Below are 18996 nucleotides of genomic sequence, written 5' to 3'. Positions count from 1 at the left end.
ATTGTAACCTCCTCAATCTCATCACTGTGATCAGGAAACAGAGAGGAAAAGTACAGCAGTAGTACGTAGAGAAATATTCAATTTCAAGCCCTTTAGCAATATCATCTAAACAAATTGCCAGTTCACTGTTGAATTCTCGATGGAAACAAACAGCTGATCAGAGACGCAAGCTTGGCTTGGCACTGGCTTGGCCGTTCATACAGAGCCAAAAGCCGCTGCAGGAAACTGGATTGCGGATCGTATTGAGACAAACTATTTTATACATTTTTGTTTTCTTTGTTTCATTTCTCTAATTGCTCTTGTGATGGCGTGGACCGCGCTTCGTGATCTCATGTACCGGCGCACTCTTTGTAAGTTTAGTATGGCGCACGATAATACATGATTGCGTGCTTTAATTTAAAAAGGTTCGCGAGTATGGCAGCAACACTGCAATGTCGGGAAGAGGCACGAGGACGAGGATAGTAGTAGAACCAGTAGCAGCTGCATGCCCGGGTGGAGCGACTGATGCCCAGATGGAGGAATGTCAACCCGATGCCTTTTGTGTTGGCCGTTCTGGCAGTTCCGCCGACTTTATAGAAAGAGACGACCCCGTCGCTTGTCCTCTTCTCTTTTCCTTCGGGCATCAGCGACAACATTGACGGACGACGTGTTCGACTTCACCGTGCACGTGAGTATAGGTTGGTTTTTCATTCGAGTGAATTCTTGTTCAGATTTGCAACTTGTCGACTTCATCCTGATCACCTGTCACCGGCAATAAGTCACATACGTGTGATATGTAGGTGAAATAAATGATAATGCACATTTTCTGCTCCATTTGCGTGACTTAGCTACACCAGGACATGAGGTAAAGCCTTTGTCGCCTAGCCACTAGCAGGCAAGATCGATCACTCGCATCCTTCAGTTCACGAATCAACGCGCCCGCCTTAAAATTAGTAAGCTGCTCGCAAAGAAATCTTACCGAGGCAATTTTGTTTTCTGTAAACAATGCACCGTAGATTTGTCTTGAATAACAAAAATAAACTTGAAAAATAAATGTCGCGACCTTTTAGAAAACGCCGTGTCTAAGAGCTAGACGCGACATTTTGTAAAAGGCTCATTAAATTCAGTATGTTTTTGTAGTTTCTGCTTGAAATTATTATTGTCTATGAATTTCATGGCCCAATCTTTTGCTTCGGCTGAAAATCTCGGCGGCAAAAACTTTGTTCAGTGTCCCTTTAAGGGCAGGTGTAGATGCCATCATTTCAGTCGCAAATCGTTTTGCTAGTCGGTCGACTGGTTAACAATAAGGGTACTAACTAGAGTTCCAGATTTCATCAGCAACACATCGTCATGGCTTCATCAGATGCTGCATTATATACATTCTATCCTCGTTTTTAAATAGGTGTACCGTATGGTCCACTGTTACAGGAAACAAGCGAGCTCATGGACAGTGAGCCATGTGGTGCTAACTGGCAGCGAGGCTTGTGAATGGGACGCATGCGCATAGAATCGGGGTGCGCCCAGTTTTGTCTGCCATTTCTCCGCCTGTACGCATGACAGCATTGAAAAGCGCATCCGTATTTTAGCTGCGCAATTTATCTAGCCCAGTGCCTCCTGCTTCAGGGATTTCCTGTGAGCACAAAAAATGCATGATTTTAATCGTTGCTGCAGTGTTTTGCAAGTTGTCACCGTAAAGCACATCATATTTTTCGCATAATGCTCGCTGCAACTAGCAAGTTTCGATGACTCAAAATGCTGTTCAGGTCTGATGTAGCAAACATTTTAAGCTCGTCCTCGTGACCATGAAATATTGGTTTATTAAATAATGGAAGGCAGAGTTGGTATCAGTTGATTTACAGTGTGAAAATGAAAAGTGCGAAGAACCGTGCCTCGCAAGTAAGCCCCGAGAGCATGAGCAGAGAAGTAGCAGATGAGGATGCGCATGTGCTGCATCTCCAAATCTCACCAGCACTAGTGCTTGACGGACTGCTGGCCATGCACTAGCGTGTTCCTTCTGAAACAGGACTTTGGCCCTGTAAGCAAGTTCTTGAAGGGCATAAGTAAAACGCAGAATGGGCCCCCTAAATGCACCCATCCTTGAACCATTGGGCTTATGAATTAGTGCCCTTTTCAAAATACAACTATTCTGAGCTACAAATTGTGACAGAACAGTGCACGAAGTTTAAAAAATGGGAAAAGTCTTTAAATGTCCCCTTTATACATAGTGTTCTTGTGATGTCACTTCTGCCGTTGTCGCCCTCTCCCACCATGCCCGGGTAACTCCCTGGGTACCTACGGCAGTTCACATGCTGCAGTGCGGTTTGTTGGGGGCTCGTCATCTGTTGCTGTGAACGATGTGGAAGCATTGTGGTTTTTTGTTGTCTTACTTTAACGAGCTCATTGGATTAGGAAGGCCTCGCTCGTTCACTCGATACAAGACTAGATAATAAGGATGTGCGACACATATACCAGCCACGGCGTACACCGGCTGCCCGCCACAACCTATGAGGGCCTATTATCTCGCTTTCACTACAAATTGCCTGGCCCAAAAACAAGTGAAAGCTCAAAATCTCTCGAGCCGCAATTTTAAGAGTGGATGTGCGAAGCGCAGCTGCTCCCATCGAAAACTAGTCGTGCAGAGCTAGGCAAGTTTACAAGAGATATAATATTATGAATATATTGTCACGGCCTACGCCACCAAAGTAGCAATGCCCCCCCCCCCCCCCCCCCCCCCAAGTGTTTTAAACAGTGCTGATGTTGAGCTTGAGCCTCTTTGATTGCAATTTGTGGAAATAGTCGAGGAAAATATTATACAAGGCAGATAGCGACTTTGCGTGGTGTGTGCCGCGGTAATGCCAGTCATCACTTTATTTTTCGCGTATGCTTTAACACACTTTTCATTTTGTATTTTGCTTTTGTTGTACGCTAATGTACAGTGGAGTCACTGAACATGATAGAGACCGTGTATAGAATTAATTGACTAATTAAAAAAAATCCTGACGCCCAACTTGAACCGATCGGCTATACTTCAAAGTGAACTAATATTGTTTCCCATTCTTTATAGTTTGTTTCAATGCAATACCAAATCTCCGCGATCGCCATCACGATTTTAACCGCCTTCCTCGCCATCATGATTTTAACTGCGGACAAGTTTGTATGTACAGAATCTTGGTAAGCTATATCTGTTTGCAGGTAAATACTTGGGTATGGCACTTACCCGTAATGAAGTTGCACCTGAAGATGCAAATATTGCAAAGTTTCTTCAAGTAGCTTTTGTTATTCTGCACCAGCCAAATACGCTGGTACTTTTAGGAAAATCGGAATGTGCGTTCTCAATTTCAGGTTATAACTTTCAGCGAAGAAACACCCTAAGCTCTGCTCCCTCTGCGTGGACTACTAAATCAAGTTGCCTCACTAGCTGCTCATAATTTCTCAAACCTGCATCGTGAAGCAAAACTTAACGGGTGCAAGCACGAGGAGACAACATGGCAGTTGTAGGCGATAGATTCGGTTGGTGCCCGGGCATGTTGGAGGCGCATTTCGGAAGTGACGAAAAGGCGCTGCGAGATGCACGTGCACACTTTGTATAGTTGCTGTATTGGACAGCAAACTTTTTTTCTTATCTGAGCAGTTTTACCAAAGGAAGCTTCATCATATGGCGTGATAAATGAAGCGAATCCACTGGTTGAACCACATCATAGCCTCGTTGTGCTTTTGTACTTTTTTTAGCTCGCAAAATTTATTTGTACATATAAGTGACAACTTGCCAGTAATAATGCAGCACTTGTTTCTTTATCATATGATCATCTCCGGTGTGCTGCTGCCTCAATATTTCAAATTCTAAGCATTTACACTATTGTATGCTAACTTTTCCTTCAAAGTGAGACAAGCCACATGTGTATCGTAGATCAAGAAGCATGCCAGTTTTACGTACTTGCAAGGTAAACATCGGAAATGCACAGTTGATCAAAAATACTAGTTTAATGGTGCATCTACAAAGCAGAGCACCTGTGGCACCTCGGGAACAAGATAATGCCACATATGTTACAAGAGATAATTAAAAAAGACAGGGGACGTTCCGTGAACAAATAGAAACAAAAATAAAATGGCACGTGGCAGCGAGCGAAGGCGGCAAAGGGGGGGGAGCCCGTGGGACTTCAGCGGATGAACGTAAGGTGTGTGTTTAATATGTGGAAGAAAAAAAAAATTCAAAATTTTGGCGACTGAAATGAGGGTGACTTAGTGAGTGCGCTCATGACGAGAGTAAACACGGTTATTATTATTTTTTTTTTTTTTCAAATCTCTTTTGAAAGCCACAAAAAATCTGTATGTGGTCCAGCCTAACAGAAGGTCCGTGAAGGCAAATTATGAATTCGTCGTTGTACAAAGGCCTATTTTTTTTTTTTTTCATGCGCACCATCCCCGCCGCGGTGGTCTAGTGGCTAAGGTACTCGGCTGCTGACCCGCAGGGCGCGGGTTCGAATCCTGGCTGCGGCAGCTGCATTTCCGATGGAGGCGGGAATGTTGTAGGCCCGTGTGCTCAGATTTAGGTGCACGTTAAAGAACCCCAGGTGGTCTAAATTTCCGGAGCCCTCCACTACGGCGTCTATCATCATCATATAGTGGTTTTGGGATGTTAAACCCCACATATCAATCAATCAATCATGCGCGCCATAAATAGTGCTCAAAATTTAATTGCATATGTTGTTTTCATCCTCGCTGTATTCCGTGCTGTTTATGATGCAAAAAAAAAAAGTAGCACGCTGAAGTGCTGCTGCTTTTGGGCAACAGTTGAAAATGGCGGGGTGCATGAATGCGGAATACTGCCGCTTACACTCAAATCACTCTTGTGGTCACCTCCCACTGTTTGCAGCATGTGTTGTGTATACACAGCTGCATATTTCCTAGCTAGAAAAATTTGATTTTAGGTGTTTCACGCCATTTTCCATGTAACTATTCCACAATTGCACACACTGATCAGCAGGCTTTCGATTGCGCTGAAGGACACAGGTGCCATAAAATTCATAGTCGATTCTTTCAAGAAACCGTATGTAAAGGCTGAAGCTTCATGCGTACATACACACACACATACCATATTGTTTTTTGTACTTTATGAAAGCTGCGAAGGTCTCATGTGCCTCCAAGCGTAACCTGTCTTATTTATTCTCCATCACCGCAAAAGTTTTGTGAGTTTCTAATAAAAGTACTTTGCGCATGGCCACTTTTGGGTAATTTTTTTGTGTAGGTGTTATTTGAGCAGCCTACAGTGTTTACTTTATAAGCCTGTATGTGTATGTTGCATTATAAGGATGCAGAATGTGTGTAGCTAAAGGATGCAGAATGTGTGTAGCTGTACAATATAGATGAAGTGTAAAAATTAAGTGTGTCTATTGTAGTGTTCTTGCAACCAATCTTACCCCCGTATTCTAGAACGTCCCTCCACTGAACGCTTCACCTTCACTTGAGATGGCTGATGGGAGCGCCGTCTCTAAGCAGAGAAAATTGCTGCATGTCAGCAATAATCTGCTGTGATTCTCGAGTAGCGCAGCGTCGCTTTCAAACGAGCAGCGGCACAGTGCTCAACTCTGTCAAGGGAAGGGTGAAAGTCGAGTCGGGGAGCGTTTATGAATATGGGGGTTAGTTGTGTTGTCTTGTTAACCTGCCATTAACACTGGATTGATGCTACTTTGCTCTAGCTGTACAGTGCTCTCCAAGGCTCAAGGAGGCACCGCACGGGGAAGGCTCGGAGCAAACCATGCGTGAGTTTCCTTTCATTGTTACACTATGCACGTATTAAGTGATAGACTTTAATGTATGCTATTTGTATTGTGCAAGTTTTTGGGGACATACAACTTCCAACACTTATATGTTCTGACGAAAATCACGCAAGAATGAGAGAAGCTTGTGCAAAGATTATGCAAGAGTGTAAGAAGCTTTTGCAGAAGTCTGTGAAATGAAGTTTTGAAATTTTGTGGCAATGTGTCATTGTACAGTGGTCAACAGTCTTGCTCTGCATGCTTGACTGCAGGGTTCCCGGCTGCACAGGCGCATCTACGGAGTGCCTGATGCATGATGGGCCAAATGTCAGCCTGCACACTGGTGCCTCTTGTCCCCGTTTGTCTGTTACATCAGTGTCTCTTGTAAAGGGGATCAACTGTGCTACCTTTTTTCAAATGTAATGAGTTCTTTTTCCAGATTATTGTTGTTTTAAGGTAGAGCCTCACATTTCTATCAAATACTGAAGATTCTATTTTTCCTTCTAGATGCTATGAAGTCACTCCTTGTGTTACAATAGAGTGAACACTGTTATGAGAAAAGCTACTTTATGGAGTTAACTCACTCCATATTGACTTAACACACAGAATTGGTGAAAACTACACTCCATTCCAGCTGCATTAGGAATAATATTCATTTGCATACTTCTGTTTCTTTTGTTTGTTTGTTGGCTGGAGGTTTGGAGTATAGGGTGGCCAGAGGGCACTGTGTAGTCTTTCTTCATCTTCCCAATTTTGTGAACATCAATTGATAGCCGTATGGGAAGCAGCCAGCATGCTGAAACAGCGGTGCAAGCATGCAAGATGTTCACCATTGCATGCAGTCAGTTGCTGTGAGCAACCTACTGCATACAATTAACTGCGAGTGGTGAACTAACGCTGCACTATGTGTGCCTCCTGGAAAGCTGCAATGGTGAAGTGCCACAATCGTATAGTAACATAGATAACATCGCAATTTGTTTGTTGAATAATTTTGCAACAGAATCAATGGAGTTTTGGATAAATTTGTGTATCTGCCTGGTTCATCAAAGCTACAGAGTCAAATGCGGTATATACTCGCGTATTATGTGTACTTTTTTTGTCAATCCGGTCATGTGCGAAGCTAGTAGGTATCGCTGGCCTAAAAGCTCAACTGGGAATATATGTTGCAGGCGCTGTCACAGCTGTCTCAAAGCGGATTGTCATTTGTTTGCTAAGCCTGTTCAAGTGCCCCTATTTTCTTGAAGTTCTTCCGGACAGTGCTCACAAAAACCAGTTCCCACGACAGGGTTATACCAGAGAACATAAGTACTCTCCAATAATTGTTGGGAACCCAACGTAAAGTAAGATGCAGACAAGGAAGCGCGATGCCAACACAGTGCTGTGTGTGTCGCCCTTCATGTGTGTGTGTGTCCATTCCTTGTCCCAGTCTTCTATTGCGTTGTGTTCCCTCCGATATCTAACCAACACACCCAAGCTTCTATGCTAAGTCTTATTCAACGCACTCTTCTGCTGGCTCCCATACTGAATATTGCATGTCGAAGAACTCCACGCTGATGTGCTTAGCGGTAGCACGGTTTCAGTTTTCTTCGGTAAGCTTTATAACAGCAATCTGCCTCGTATATAATTATTGTAGCCTATCACAAGGAACGGTAAAAACGCAATGGCCAGATGGCGAAACCGAAAAAAAAAAAAAATGAGTGCGAAAACCTGCCTCATCTAGTTGATGTGACAGGTCCTTGCACGCGTTCAACATCTGTGCTGTGTCTCGGGAATACATTCTTGCCGTGGAAGAGGTGGGAAGATAGGAGGCAAACCTTTAGGCATTTCGGACTACACATAAACAGGTTTCAGTTTTCAAGTTCGATATTCTAGGGAAAGCATAAAAGTTCATGGAAGAAGGGACCTTGCACTCAGCCGATTTTGCGTAAGACTGCACTCGCCTGCTCGACAAGAGATGTGCCTGACCAGAGCATCATGAAGTCAAATGTGTCTGTGTGTGTGCTGGCAAGGTGGCTCGGGCTGGTTGGGGAGGGCAAAGTATGCGAGCAAAAAGTTTCTTGTAGTAAAGCAGGCTGGCTAATTATACTGGTGAGCAAATTATGTGAGGATGCAAATTGTGCGAGTAAATATGGTATGTACTCTTGTATGTTTCAGCTCTATTGCTACGGATCCTGCGGATCCAACTTGGCATCCGGCAGCAACAAAGAGAGGTTCTGCAGGAGGTGCGACAGCTGAAGCACTAGGTTCGGCTCTTGTCCGTGCCTCAACACGCCCAGCCAGCACAGCGCCCCTCTGACCTTCCCCGGCTGCCTGCTGGTACAATTGGAGAAGTGGAGGCAGCAGAGGCAGCTGTGCAGAGTAAAGCTGCGGCTGCGGCTTTGGTGTATATTTCTTGATTTTTAATATGCCTTTGTAACATGCAGAAATTTAGTACTGCTTTAAGATACTGTGTTTCGGGAAACAAACTAGTCAGGTTATCTCATGAGCCACTGTACTACAGTCGAATATGAATAATTCGTACTCAAAGAGGCCAGAAAATTTGTTCAAATTAAAAGAAGTTCAAAATAATGAAAGTTACCGTAATTACTTGAATCTAACACGCACCTTTTTTCCGGTTAAGAGAGTTCATAAATCGCATGTGCGTTAGAATCGAGTACGAAAAAAAAAAATAAGTATGGTCATTCTATTGCCATCGCCACTTACAAAATGGCCGCCCCCTACGTGCGTCGGCATGGCGCGTCGGTCATTTCTGCCTATGTGTTTCCCATGCGCGGCACTTCATACGTGTGCTGAGGAGTTCGTCATCTTGTAGTACATTAGCATCGACGGCATGGTAGGGCCGACTCCAAAAACTCGACGAGTGCACCACAATGCTGCTTCTAAAAAAAAAGTCGTCGCGTGTGCCGGAACGAACAGAAATCGGGCCGCATCGCGGTCATTCGGAGTTCCCGAAACGTGCGTGCGGGACTGGCGGAAACAAAAGCAGAATATTGTCGACAGCAAAGATTCACGCAAAGGCTTCAGTGGACCACAGCAGGGTCGGTTTCCACAAATTGAAGAGCTGCTCGGCGAGTATGTGATTAAGCAGTGAGCGGCACAGCGGCCCGTGACGACAGAACTGCTCCAAGTGCAGGCTATGCAGTTAGCCTTGGAAAAAGGGCTAATGCAGAGCCATTTTAATACGAGCAGGTGCTGGCTAACGAACTTTATGAAGAGAAAAGGCTTTTCCCTCCGAAGGCGAACGGGCATATGCCGGAAGTTGCCGGAGGAGTACGAAGAAAAGCTTCAGAGTCTTCAGAGGTTCCTCCTAAACTTGCGGCACAACAACGGCTACCTGCTTGGGCAAATCGGGAATGCCGATCACACGCCTCTTTACTTCGACATGCCTGGCACCACAACCGTCTAGGAGAAGGGGGCGAAGCAAGTTTGTGTACTGACATCGGGCCACGGTAAAACTAGAGTGACAGCAATGCTCTGTTGCACGTCAGATAGGCATAAGGTTCCCCCGTACTTCATATTTAAACGGAAGACGCTCTCAAAAAGAGTCGTTTTCGCGAGTGGTGTGATCAAGCGGGCTAACGAGAAAAAAGGGTGCGCGTTGCAACCGATGTCTTAGTGTTTTTTTTTTTTTTTTTGTCGTGGAAACCGGGCGCGCGTTACAATCGAGGGCGCGGTAGAATAGAGTAAATACGGTAAACGAGCGGAGGGCTCACCATGCAGTGATGCATGTGCATGGAGAAGTTTTATTCACAAATTACAGGACATCCGTCATTAATTAAAGTAGTCAATACATGTCTGTACACGTTGGCCTTGCAATGAGTCAACAAGTTTTGCGTGCAGTTTGCAAAACATTTGTACTTCGGCTTCAGTATTCTCCTGGCAAAAGAAGTTGCGCGCGGCAATGTCCAGTGCTGACACTCTTCGAAGACAACTGTGTTTCCACTGTTACCATCTGCGCTGCAGCCGGAGCGTGGCCAGCACATGATGAGAATGGAGGAGCGTCTCCACCTGGAGAAAGGCAGATTGGCATTCGAGAGAGAAACACTCTGCGGCAGCTTTTTTTTTTTTTTTCTCTCTTCATGCGCGGTGTTGAAAGGAAAAGAGTCTCTACATAGCAGGAACGAAAAACAGGGAAGCGTGACACCGGCGCGTTGCAGATCGGCATGAGAGAGCCAACTCTCTGCGACAGCTTTTTTTCCCCTCTTTCTCTTCATGCGCAGTATTAAGAGGAGAAGGGTCTCTACGTGGCAGGGACGGAAAAAGCCGAAGTGGGGCACAGGAATGTCGCAGATTGGCATTTGGCAAACATTCCACCGCAGTCTTTTCTTTTCTTCATTTTCTTCTTCAAGCACAGCGATGAGGTGTCTGAAGTGCCACCGAAGGATTGGGCGGGGTGCTGAGAGCATTTTCGGAGCGCGGTATAGCTTTGATAGGACCACAGCGTCAGTTCGAATTAAGTGTGTTGGAATTAATGAGATTCGACTGTATTTACTATAGTCTGTGAAGTCCGAGTGAACTGTCCTAAGCTAGCAGACGATGTAGGCGGCATCGTGTGTTTGATGAGCAGTGACTAGCAATAGCCTGCTTAAAACAGACATTCAGTAATTTTGTTCATTTATCACCCTATTTCGTGTCCGCTGCGGCTCTCTCTACTTTGAGCTACAGTTCACCCTGCCTTGTGTTAGCCGATTTCTTACTTTTTTAAAAATCTAACATGCTCCCAATTTCGCAGTGTGAAGAAAAATGCACCTTTGTTTATTGTGATGAGATTTCTATAGCGACATGCCTCTTTGTTGGCTATCACAGAAAAATATAAACAGCAAATGGTGCGACCATCTAGTGCGACCTTTATTTTTCTATCAGTTTCATCTATGACCAAGATTTGGTCGCTCTAAGGTTGCCTCTTAGTACGCCTTGATCATGTTCATTTATCTTGTTGTGCTCTGCTTACAATGCATTGATTAAAAACATGTCCAAGCTTCTTTTTGAATTCCACATATTTTATCGTTTTTCACCTGTAGAAGCTACTCCTGGTCAACATTCAGGCAAAGACATTGTAACCTCGAAGAAACGTGTATTGGAATTTGAGCACTGTACAAAGTAATTATACTATTTCATAGCTAGAATCAATATTTATTAAGGGTTATAACAGTGTTGTATTTGATTTCATAACAGCTAAACTGCATTCAGAGAAGGACTCTGAAAGGTTCTCACACTGAGTGTGAGAGGGCTGATGTGGAAACCATTTTAGGCCAAGTGAGTTGAAGTTAGCGTAAAAAAACAATGAAATGTTGTGATGCCCAAAAATTCAAGTTGTTGTTTTCAGTGTCCTCTTCTTGCAGATTTTTATCACGAAAACATTTCGATGTGCTGTTGCATTTACCCCATCTATGCTTCTTGCATTTTTTTACAGCGCAAGCACCTCCTGCAGATTGGGGGACGTGGCCTCCGAGAAATTGGTGTGAATGCCATGAAGGCTGTATTGGCACATGACGTGCAAGTGCTGTACAGCCTTCATGGCAAAAAAGGGAAAAAGGCCTTTGTGAACCTGAGGCTCTGTAGATTAGTGACAGGTTAGACTTGTTCATTGTTTTATGTGTGTGTACCCTTGTGTATTCTCTGTACTGCAGTGCTTCATGTGTACTATGGTATTTCTGTTCTTGTATGCAGATGTCATCTGCCAAAAAGCAGGGTGCGACCAGGCGGAGACCCTCAACTTTATTAAGAGGTGGCTGCCAGGGTCTGGTGATCGCTGTGGGGGCAGGAAGCGGCGCTTCAGAGAAGCATTTGTTGTGGAGCAGCCCGATGATCCCCACTCTCAGAGTGCAGATTATCGGCTGCTCGCGGCAGCTGGCTTCCTGCCCAGCCACAGCAGCCAGGGCCTTGACAGCACCACTGTCACTGTGCCCCCAACGCAACCTGACCTGCAGTAGAGCGGGCCTTTTTTAGTTGTGTATATATATTTTTCAATGTATACATTTTTTGTTGTACCAAATAAATAAAAAAACAAAGAATAAATAGTCTGCAGACTGTCGGTGGTGCACTGTTCGGCTAGCTTATGCTGATTCGGAAGCACCATCACCATGTTTTAGTTACAAAAAAACTGCTCTAAACTATGAATATTCTCGATTACCATGTGGGGGACATATGTGGGGATTGCAAGGGGGGGACATAGGCTTTCAACATTTACTTCCTAACGACTTTTTTCGATCTGCTGTACCAAATACCAGTACCAAATAAAGCACTCGCTATTGCAAAAGATAAATTGGTAAAAAAATAAACTGCACTTCTAGTGTTAGCAAAGGGAATGAGGTATAAAAGATGAAATAGATCGAGTAACTGCTTTCAGTTCTCAGCATTCAATTTTCTGTTGCCCCAAGTATACAGGGCTGCAAAGCTACAAGAGCGGGTCATCGAGGCATATTGTTTAAATCTTCCGGTAAGAAAAATTCCCTACTAATAATGGTGACATAATGGCAAGCCAATCAGTAGCCAATATTCGTCGTGCAGGAAACATCGGTGTAATAACGGCATTTGACTGGCTGCAATGTGGCCCTGGATTGGTCCAATGTCGGTCGTACATCCGTAGCCAATATTCGTCGTGCAGCAAACATCGGCGTAAAAATGGCATGTGATTGGCTGAAATATGGCCCAATGTTGGCCGAACATTGGCAGCTTTGTCGGCAATACGATGGACCTTCGTCGGCCCAATGTTGGTTGCATACTGGCTAAAACATCGGCAAAACGTCGGCCCATCATTGGCTTGAACGTCGGCCCGACATTGGAAGAAGTTGCACTTCCGACGTCGGCCCGACGTCGGTGCCGATGTTAGCCGATGTTGGTCCAAGATTGGTCCAACGGCGGCGTGCTGCCTGGGAATGCTTTATCTGGTAATAGTTATAAAATGAATAGTGCTGCTAATACTTGGGCTGCATTTATTGTGGTAGTTCAGGGCTTACAAAAAAAATAAACCTTCAGCTGATTCTATGTTTTGCCGCTTCAGGGTTATCGCATCGGGGCTAATTATTTTTTAAATATTGGGTATTTCGTGTATGTACAATTAATTTTGATTACCGAATGCTATTTGGTCCGTTATTTAAATATTTGCACACCCCTTGTTGTGTTGTTGCTACCGATGACCCACCATCTTTTTGTGTGAATGTGATTTGGCATCTGTACACATCACGAGTGCTTTTTGTTTTTTTGTGCTGTATCTCATCTCTCATTGAACACACCCTTGCACATGCCTCAAGGTATGTAAATGGGAAAAAGAAAACGCACCTAGCTACAAGTGGTGACAATTCGTGACATGCAATGCAAGTAAAAACATAAGTGGGTTTGGTAAAAGTTGCTCTTAATCTTGCCGTCCATTAGCGAAAAAGATCAGTTTATTGCACATGTTTTTTACTCTTAGCTTACATCAGTTAACTAAGTATAAGCCTGTACATAAGAACGTACTTGTTTATTATCGCATTATTTGTGTAATAATGATAAAAACACAAGGTCAGACAGCACAAATAACTCTGCTGAGATAGGAATAAAGTTAACTAAGCAAACTACAAAAAAAGTACATTTTAATATTCAGCACACGCCAGACAGAAAATGCTGTGAGTGCCAATACAGTGACGAAATTCTTGCCGAAATCACGAGCGGTAGCCTGTATAAATTATATTTGTAATATCAATAAAATGTATTTTTTGAGAAGCTTTGGAAGCATCCATTTTCTGGCTAAAGTTGAGTCAAATGCTTCCATAATTTGAGTGCTTTGTTGCATGACAATAATAAAAACAAATGTAAAACTTGACATCAACATTTCGATGTTGTCCTGAAATAAAAAAAGAAAATGCCATATGTTGATTGTTTTTGCCAGAGAATTCTGGATATGAGAAGATTAATTGAAGCTGTCATAAGATGTGTTGAAAACAAAAAAAAAATCACTTGCCACTGCAAACTGCTTGGGGAATGTGAAGTTCACGTATATTGTTATTACTTGTATGTGAATTGCTTTATATATTTCTCACAGCAATAACACATGCAGCACAACATGCCATATTAAGATGTGTTTTTGGCCTTTCGGGATAAAAATATCCTTTTACTTGGGATAAATTTAGCAAATAATTGACAAGCCTGACAACTAAGTACATGCGTATTGCCACGTGTGTTTTATTTTGATAAAGTCGGGTATCACCCACAAAGACTTTAAGCAACACTCGGCGGAGCAATTTTTCAGGAGCTCCGTGACACCTTGAGGTCACACTGTTAAGTTTGTGGACAGGATGCGAATAGTCTAGTGCTTACGCTGCCACCAGCAATAACCCCATAATTTTCAAAAGCACTTGTATAAAAGCAGATGCACTGTACTGCTTGTCAGAATATTCATGGCCGACACACTGTTTACCACTATTAGGGCAGACTATGTATTGCTTGTAGTTTGTATTTCCATACTGCAGGCAAAGTTTCGCTAAAATGAAAAGTTTGGTCTCAACCCCGCCGACTACTGCAGTCTTCAACATCATGGCCATGTGACAATATTAGTTTTTGTGTCTCTCCAAGAGGTGTTTACATCCATAAATCCAGAAAGTTGAAATTTCATTTCTTAGAAATGTGCAAATGTACAACTGCAAAATTATGAAGTCTACTACTAACAGCTACCTTTTTTGTTTTATTGTGAATTCATTTGGTGAAGCAGAGCAGTACACAAGTGCCACTATTGATGGAGACTATGTGACAAAGCCCATTGATCCTTAAAGCAGCTTGCATCTCAAGCTGTCTAGCATGACGTTCGAGTGAAGGTTTCTAAACAAATTTCCAAATGAGGCCATTGTTGCGGATGATTGCGACCCTGCGACAACAAGCAGAGAAAGAAGAATGGGAGGGCACGAGCGGTAGAAATAAACATTAACGTTCTTGGTGTAGGGCTCTGGTCTTGAATACATGACAACAATGACGTGCTGGTCACAATGACCTGCTTGTGGTCCCCCATTTTCTCAGATTAGCAATGGGATGTAAAGAGCTCTTATAATTGCACAGCAGAAGTCCTTGGACACCATTATTAATAAAGAAATGGTGTACAGCTAATAGTTTAGGAATTCACACAAATAAAACACAGTTCATTATCTTCCATTTGAGTCATAATGCTCTTTCAACTACCCCGGCTATTACTAACAAAAGCCACAGGCATCTTTGTTTCACCAAGTTCACATTCTTGGGATTACTCCTAGATGCTCATCTATAGTACTATCATCACATTTCACTTATAAGACAGATGATAGCTCATGGTATCAGATCATTATTTAAAGAATGACTATGCTTCAACTTTGCTTAAGCTATACTACGCCATTATCCACAGTCGTATTACCTACTGCATCACGTCATGGACCAACACCTATCCATCTCATATCCTCCCACTTCAACATCTCCAAAACCAAGCCATTCGCATCGTAACATTCAGTACTCTATTCACCAGCGTGCCCCCGCTTCTTCAGCAACACAGTGTACTAACAGTGTGTAATTTCTTTAAACATACACTGAGGATTCTTCTATTTAAGTGTTTTAATGCTTCCATGACAGCCAATGTCTTACAAAAATTTCAATTGGTAAACGCTAATTCCACCAGGTTCACCTCTAACAACAATTTTTTACTACCCCATACACGCACTAACAACGGCAATTACACTACCATATTTGCTGCCATACATTTTTGGAATTCAATATCACTATGCACTAAACAATTGTCATTAAATACTTTTAAGCAGATTTTAGATGTCTGGTGTATCATTAATTGAAGTTCCTTTTGTTCAATATTCTACTGCCATCTTTTTCATAGCCATGTATACTTACTGAAGATTGTTTTATTACCATTTCAGCTGGAATTTACATTACAAGTTTGCCTTACATTACAAGTTTCTATCATAATTACTTGCCACTTTTTAGTTGCCATTTTTCTGTAGTTATCAACATGTATATTTTTCACAGGAGCCTTTAAGCCTTGTGCTATAGGACCTTCTTCTGTATATACTAACCCATATTCGTTTACGTGTTTCGCAACACATAAACATTTTTGACCGACTGACCTACATAGCCATAACACAGTAGACAAATTGACAGGACAGTCCGAATGGCTTACCCTATGGAATTTTAATAGTTTAAAATATCACCAGCAAAAAACATTTCAATTTAAGGATTATGAACATGCTATAAATTGAAGTCATTGCGCAGTGGAAAGTACACCCAGCCCTCGAAAAGTTGAGGTGGGCTCAACTTTGATTTCACCTCTGATGACAGACAGTACTATGGTGTAACTGTGCTTGCATATGACCTAACAGACCAGACTTTGCTTGTTTCAGGTTAAGTGAATGCGAAAACATCCAGCACTACAAATTGTATTTGCAATTTTTTTAATTCGAAGTATATATGAAGTCTCCATGAGAGCAGGCTTGCTCTGACAATTCATGGATTCATTTTACATTTTCAAATGTTAGCAAAGGTTATGTTGCACAACAGTTGCTTGTCAAGCAGAATGAGAAATTATGTGTACTAAACGCCTTCAGAAAAAGTCCACAAAGGCGGATGCTGTCCTTATTGCAACTTGTCCACACTGAGCCGAGCAGCAATTTGCGGCGGCATCCCAGCTCCGGTTACTCATCCACATTGCTTCAGGGGCCAGCCTAGAAGTAGAGAGGATAAAACAAAATGGTTTTAAATTTTGAGTTCAGCAACCTGCTGTTTAGTGACATTTATAGTTCTTTTTTAGGACAGTTGCATGCGAAGAAGTCAGCACTTTTAAGTGTGTCAAGATCACAGAGCAAGTCAAGGAGATGGCATAGCATCGAGTACAAAACCAACAGCTGCACAAGTTGCTAAATCAAAGACTGAGCGCAAAGAATGGAAGCAGAGAGAGAGGTTTGCATTGTTAAAAAAGTTAGGTGACATAATCCCATATTCAGTCTACCAGACTGCTTTACCATTCAAGCTGAATACACATGAATCACAATAGTGAATAGGAGCGATACTCTAATAGCGAGATGAAAGACTGCCAAGTAGTTTCTAGCTTTGTGTGGTTGGTTGCCGCAGTTACACGTTTAACAAAGCGAGAGTGAATTGCACGACAACAAAGAAAGAAGCACCGGCCATTCTAAAGGCACCCAGAAGCTTCTACGAAAGACGGTGGTGCAGTATCTGTATTGGGGATCCCACTAGCTGTTGTGTAAAACAGTAAACGCTGTCAAGATTTGAGAAGAAACTGAAGCTATAAAACTGACACAAGCAGGATTAATCACAGTGCCATCGATACTAATTAAAAAATATTCAATCTCTCTCATAACTGCTGTCATTTGGGTGGTCATGACGGCATTCAGTGGACATACATGAAGCTAACCAAGCAGTTCACATGATCTGGCATAAAAGAAGAAACAACAAGATAATCCTATCATGAGTGATTGATTGATTGATATGTGGGGTTTAACGTCCAAAAATCACTATATGATTATGAGAGACGCAATCATGTGTGCCAGATTTATAAAGGAGAGTTTAGGCAGCTGACTCCATATATGGTACAATCAGAACACTTTTCTGCACTGTTGGAGGTCACTCACATGGACTTAGGAGAATTTGGTAAAAAAAAATCTAAAGGTTATGGCTTGTAAATGGTTGGTGGCAGCAAATGCAGAAAAAGCCATACCAACAGTCTGATTTCCTTTCTAAACTAAAAGATGTGTAACAAAAAGTCAGTATTAGTGAGACAGTGAACCAGATTCACAGAGTCATCAACCCAATGAACGGGTAAACCAACAGCGAATTGCGCTCATGTTTACTGCTCCATGTCATTCAGCAGTTAATGGGCTAGTGAAGCCAGCTAATTAAGACATATTTTAATACTTCAGCATGTGTCCAGACTTCACAGAAGGATGGAAGAGCTGCCTTTAAATGACGTAGCTCATCGTGCACAGCCCTAAAAAGCATCTCTTGGGTGCACACTTCTTATCCATTTTTACATACTGCAGCCTCAATGAAGCTATTGCATGAGTGGGAAAAAACAAGAACAAAAATAAACATTCATGCACGGACTTTCGACTGCTCCTGCAAAGCAACATATTTACTGTATCGTTTAGCTCAGAGACAAGACGACGATGAACACGTGGCTGGGCCTCGCCATAACGAAAGACCCCTGGCCGTTTATTTGCTGGGCTTAAGTAGCCGCGCTCACAGCGGGGAAGGGGGAAAGAAAGAAAAGGAAGGAACGTAAAGCGCACGAAACGATGGAGAGGAGGAGAAGACGATATCGCCTAGGGCGAATGCTGATAGCAGATAGTCTGGTCTGTTACATCTTCTCTTCACACATTTTCAAAACACTGATTTCTTTTGCACTCATTTACTTGATGGAAGGATGGCCCGTAGTGAAGGCGCTTCGGTTCGCTGCGCTGGCGTCCTGACCTGCGCAGGCCAGCCAGTGGGCTTCCTGGAGTGTCTGGAGAAATGGTGGCGCTATAATCTTCTTCTGGCTGAGCTGGTTGCACCTGGTGACACCCCAGTGGGTTGTCCGGCGTGATGTTGCCGCGGTGTCCATCACTGAACTTCGTCGGGGGCCTCGCGTCGGGGTTCGGATTACCCTCGGGGCTGACCTCGTCGTTGAAGTTTTCGTCCGTTCGCAGCAACTGTGTTCAGTTCCGTCTCAGGAGCCCATGGTCTTCCGTTCTTACCACGTATGATCGTGGTGCAGTCTCTCGTACCACTTTCGCTCGGCGTGACCAGCTTCCTTGTTTGATCCGGACCACATTTCCGGCTTCCAAGGGTGGTAGTGGCCTGCCTCGGGAAGACTGTCGCTGTTTCCATACGGGTATGCCTCCGTCGACGTTGTATTCTGGAAGAGTGGCGTGCAGGCGACGACCTTGCAGTAGTTCTCCGGGTGAGTGACCGCTGTCAAGGGGAGAAGATCGATAAGCCAACAGACCAAGCCATACATCACCCCGGGACTTGTGGGTTTTCTTTAGAATACGCTTCACGATCTGTACCCCCTTTTCAGCTAAGCCATTTGATCGTGGGAACTCTGGACTTGAGGTGATATGTTCGAAGTCATATCGGCGCACGAAGGACGCGAACTCTCGCGATGCAAATTGAGGCCCGTTGTCGGTGCAAACTTGGTTGGGAATGCCGTATCGCGAGAAGATAGCAGATATCTTGTCGATTACTTCCGTCGCCGTAGTACCTCTGAGTCTCTCGACGTCAGGAAAGTTAGAATGGGCATCAAACACAACTACGTAGT

The 18996-nt window shown here is 43.4% G+C and overlaps 1 protein-coding gene across 4 annotated transcripts; it reads left to right on the top strand.

Annotated features, from left to right (window-relative positions):
- The first annotated feature begins 304 nt into the window (after window positions 1-304).
- On the top strand, window positions 305-11753 carry LOC142791132 (uncharacterized). 4 transcript variants are annotated; one of them, XM_075885423.1, is made up of 5 exons: window positions 305-667; window positions 5676-5738; window positions 7890-7978; window positions 11149-11308; window positions 11406-11753. In XM_075885423.1, the coding sequence occupies exons 4-5, from the start codon at window positions 11206-11208 to the stop codon at window positions 11666-11668; spliced, it is 366 nt and encodes a 121-aa protein (XP_075741538.1). In that variant the 5' UTR covers window positions 305-667; window positions 5676-5738; window positions 7890-7978; window positions 11149-11205; the 3' UTR covers window positions 11669-11753. The 4 variants fall into 4 exon arrangements, with proteins under 4 accessions (XP_075741538.1, XP_075741537.1, XP_075741536.1 ...); XM_075885422.1 differs by having other exon boundaries at window positions 7890-8116; XM_075885421.1 differs by having other exon boundaries at window positions 5684-5738; window positions 7890-11308.
- Window positions 11754-18996: the final 7243 nt, after the last annotated feature.

Source organism: Rhipicephalus microplus, unplaced genomic scaffold (assembly GCF_043290135.1).
Source record: "Rhipicephalus microplus isolate Deutch F79 unplaced genomic scaffold, USDA_Rmic scaffold_141, whole genome shotgun sequence".
Classification (NCBI taxonomy): domain Eukaryota; kingdom Metazoa; phylum Arthropoda; class Arachnida; order Ixodida; family Ixodidae; genus Rhipicephalus; species Rhipicephalus microplus.
The sequence above is the reverse complement of the archived record's forward strand: the minus strand, read 5'-3'. Positions and strand labels throughout refer to the sequence as shown.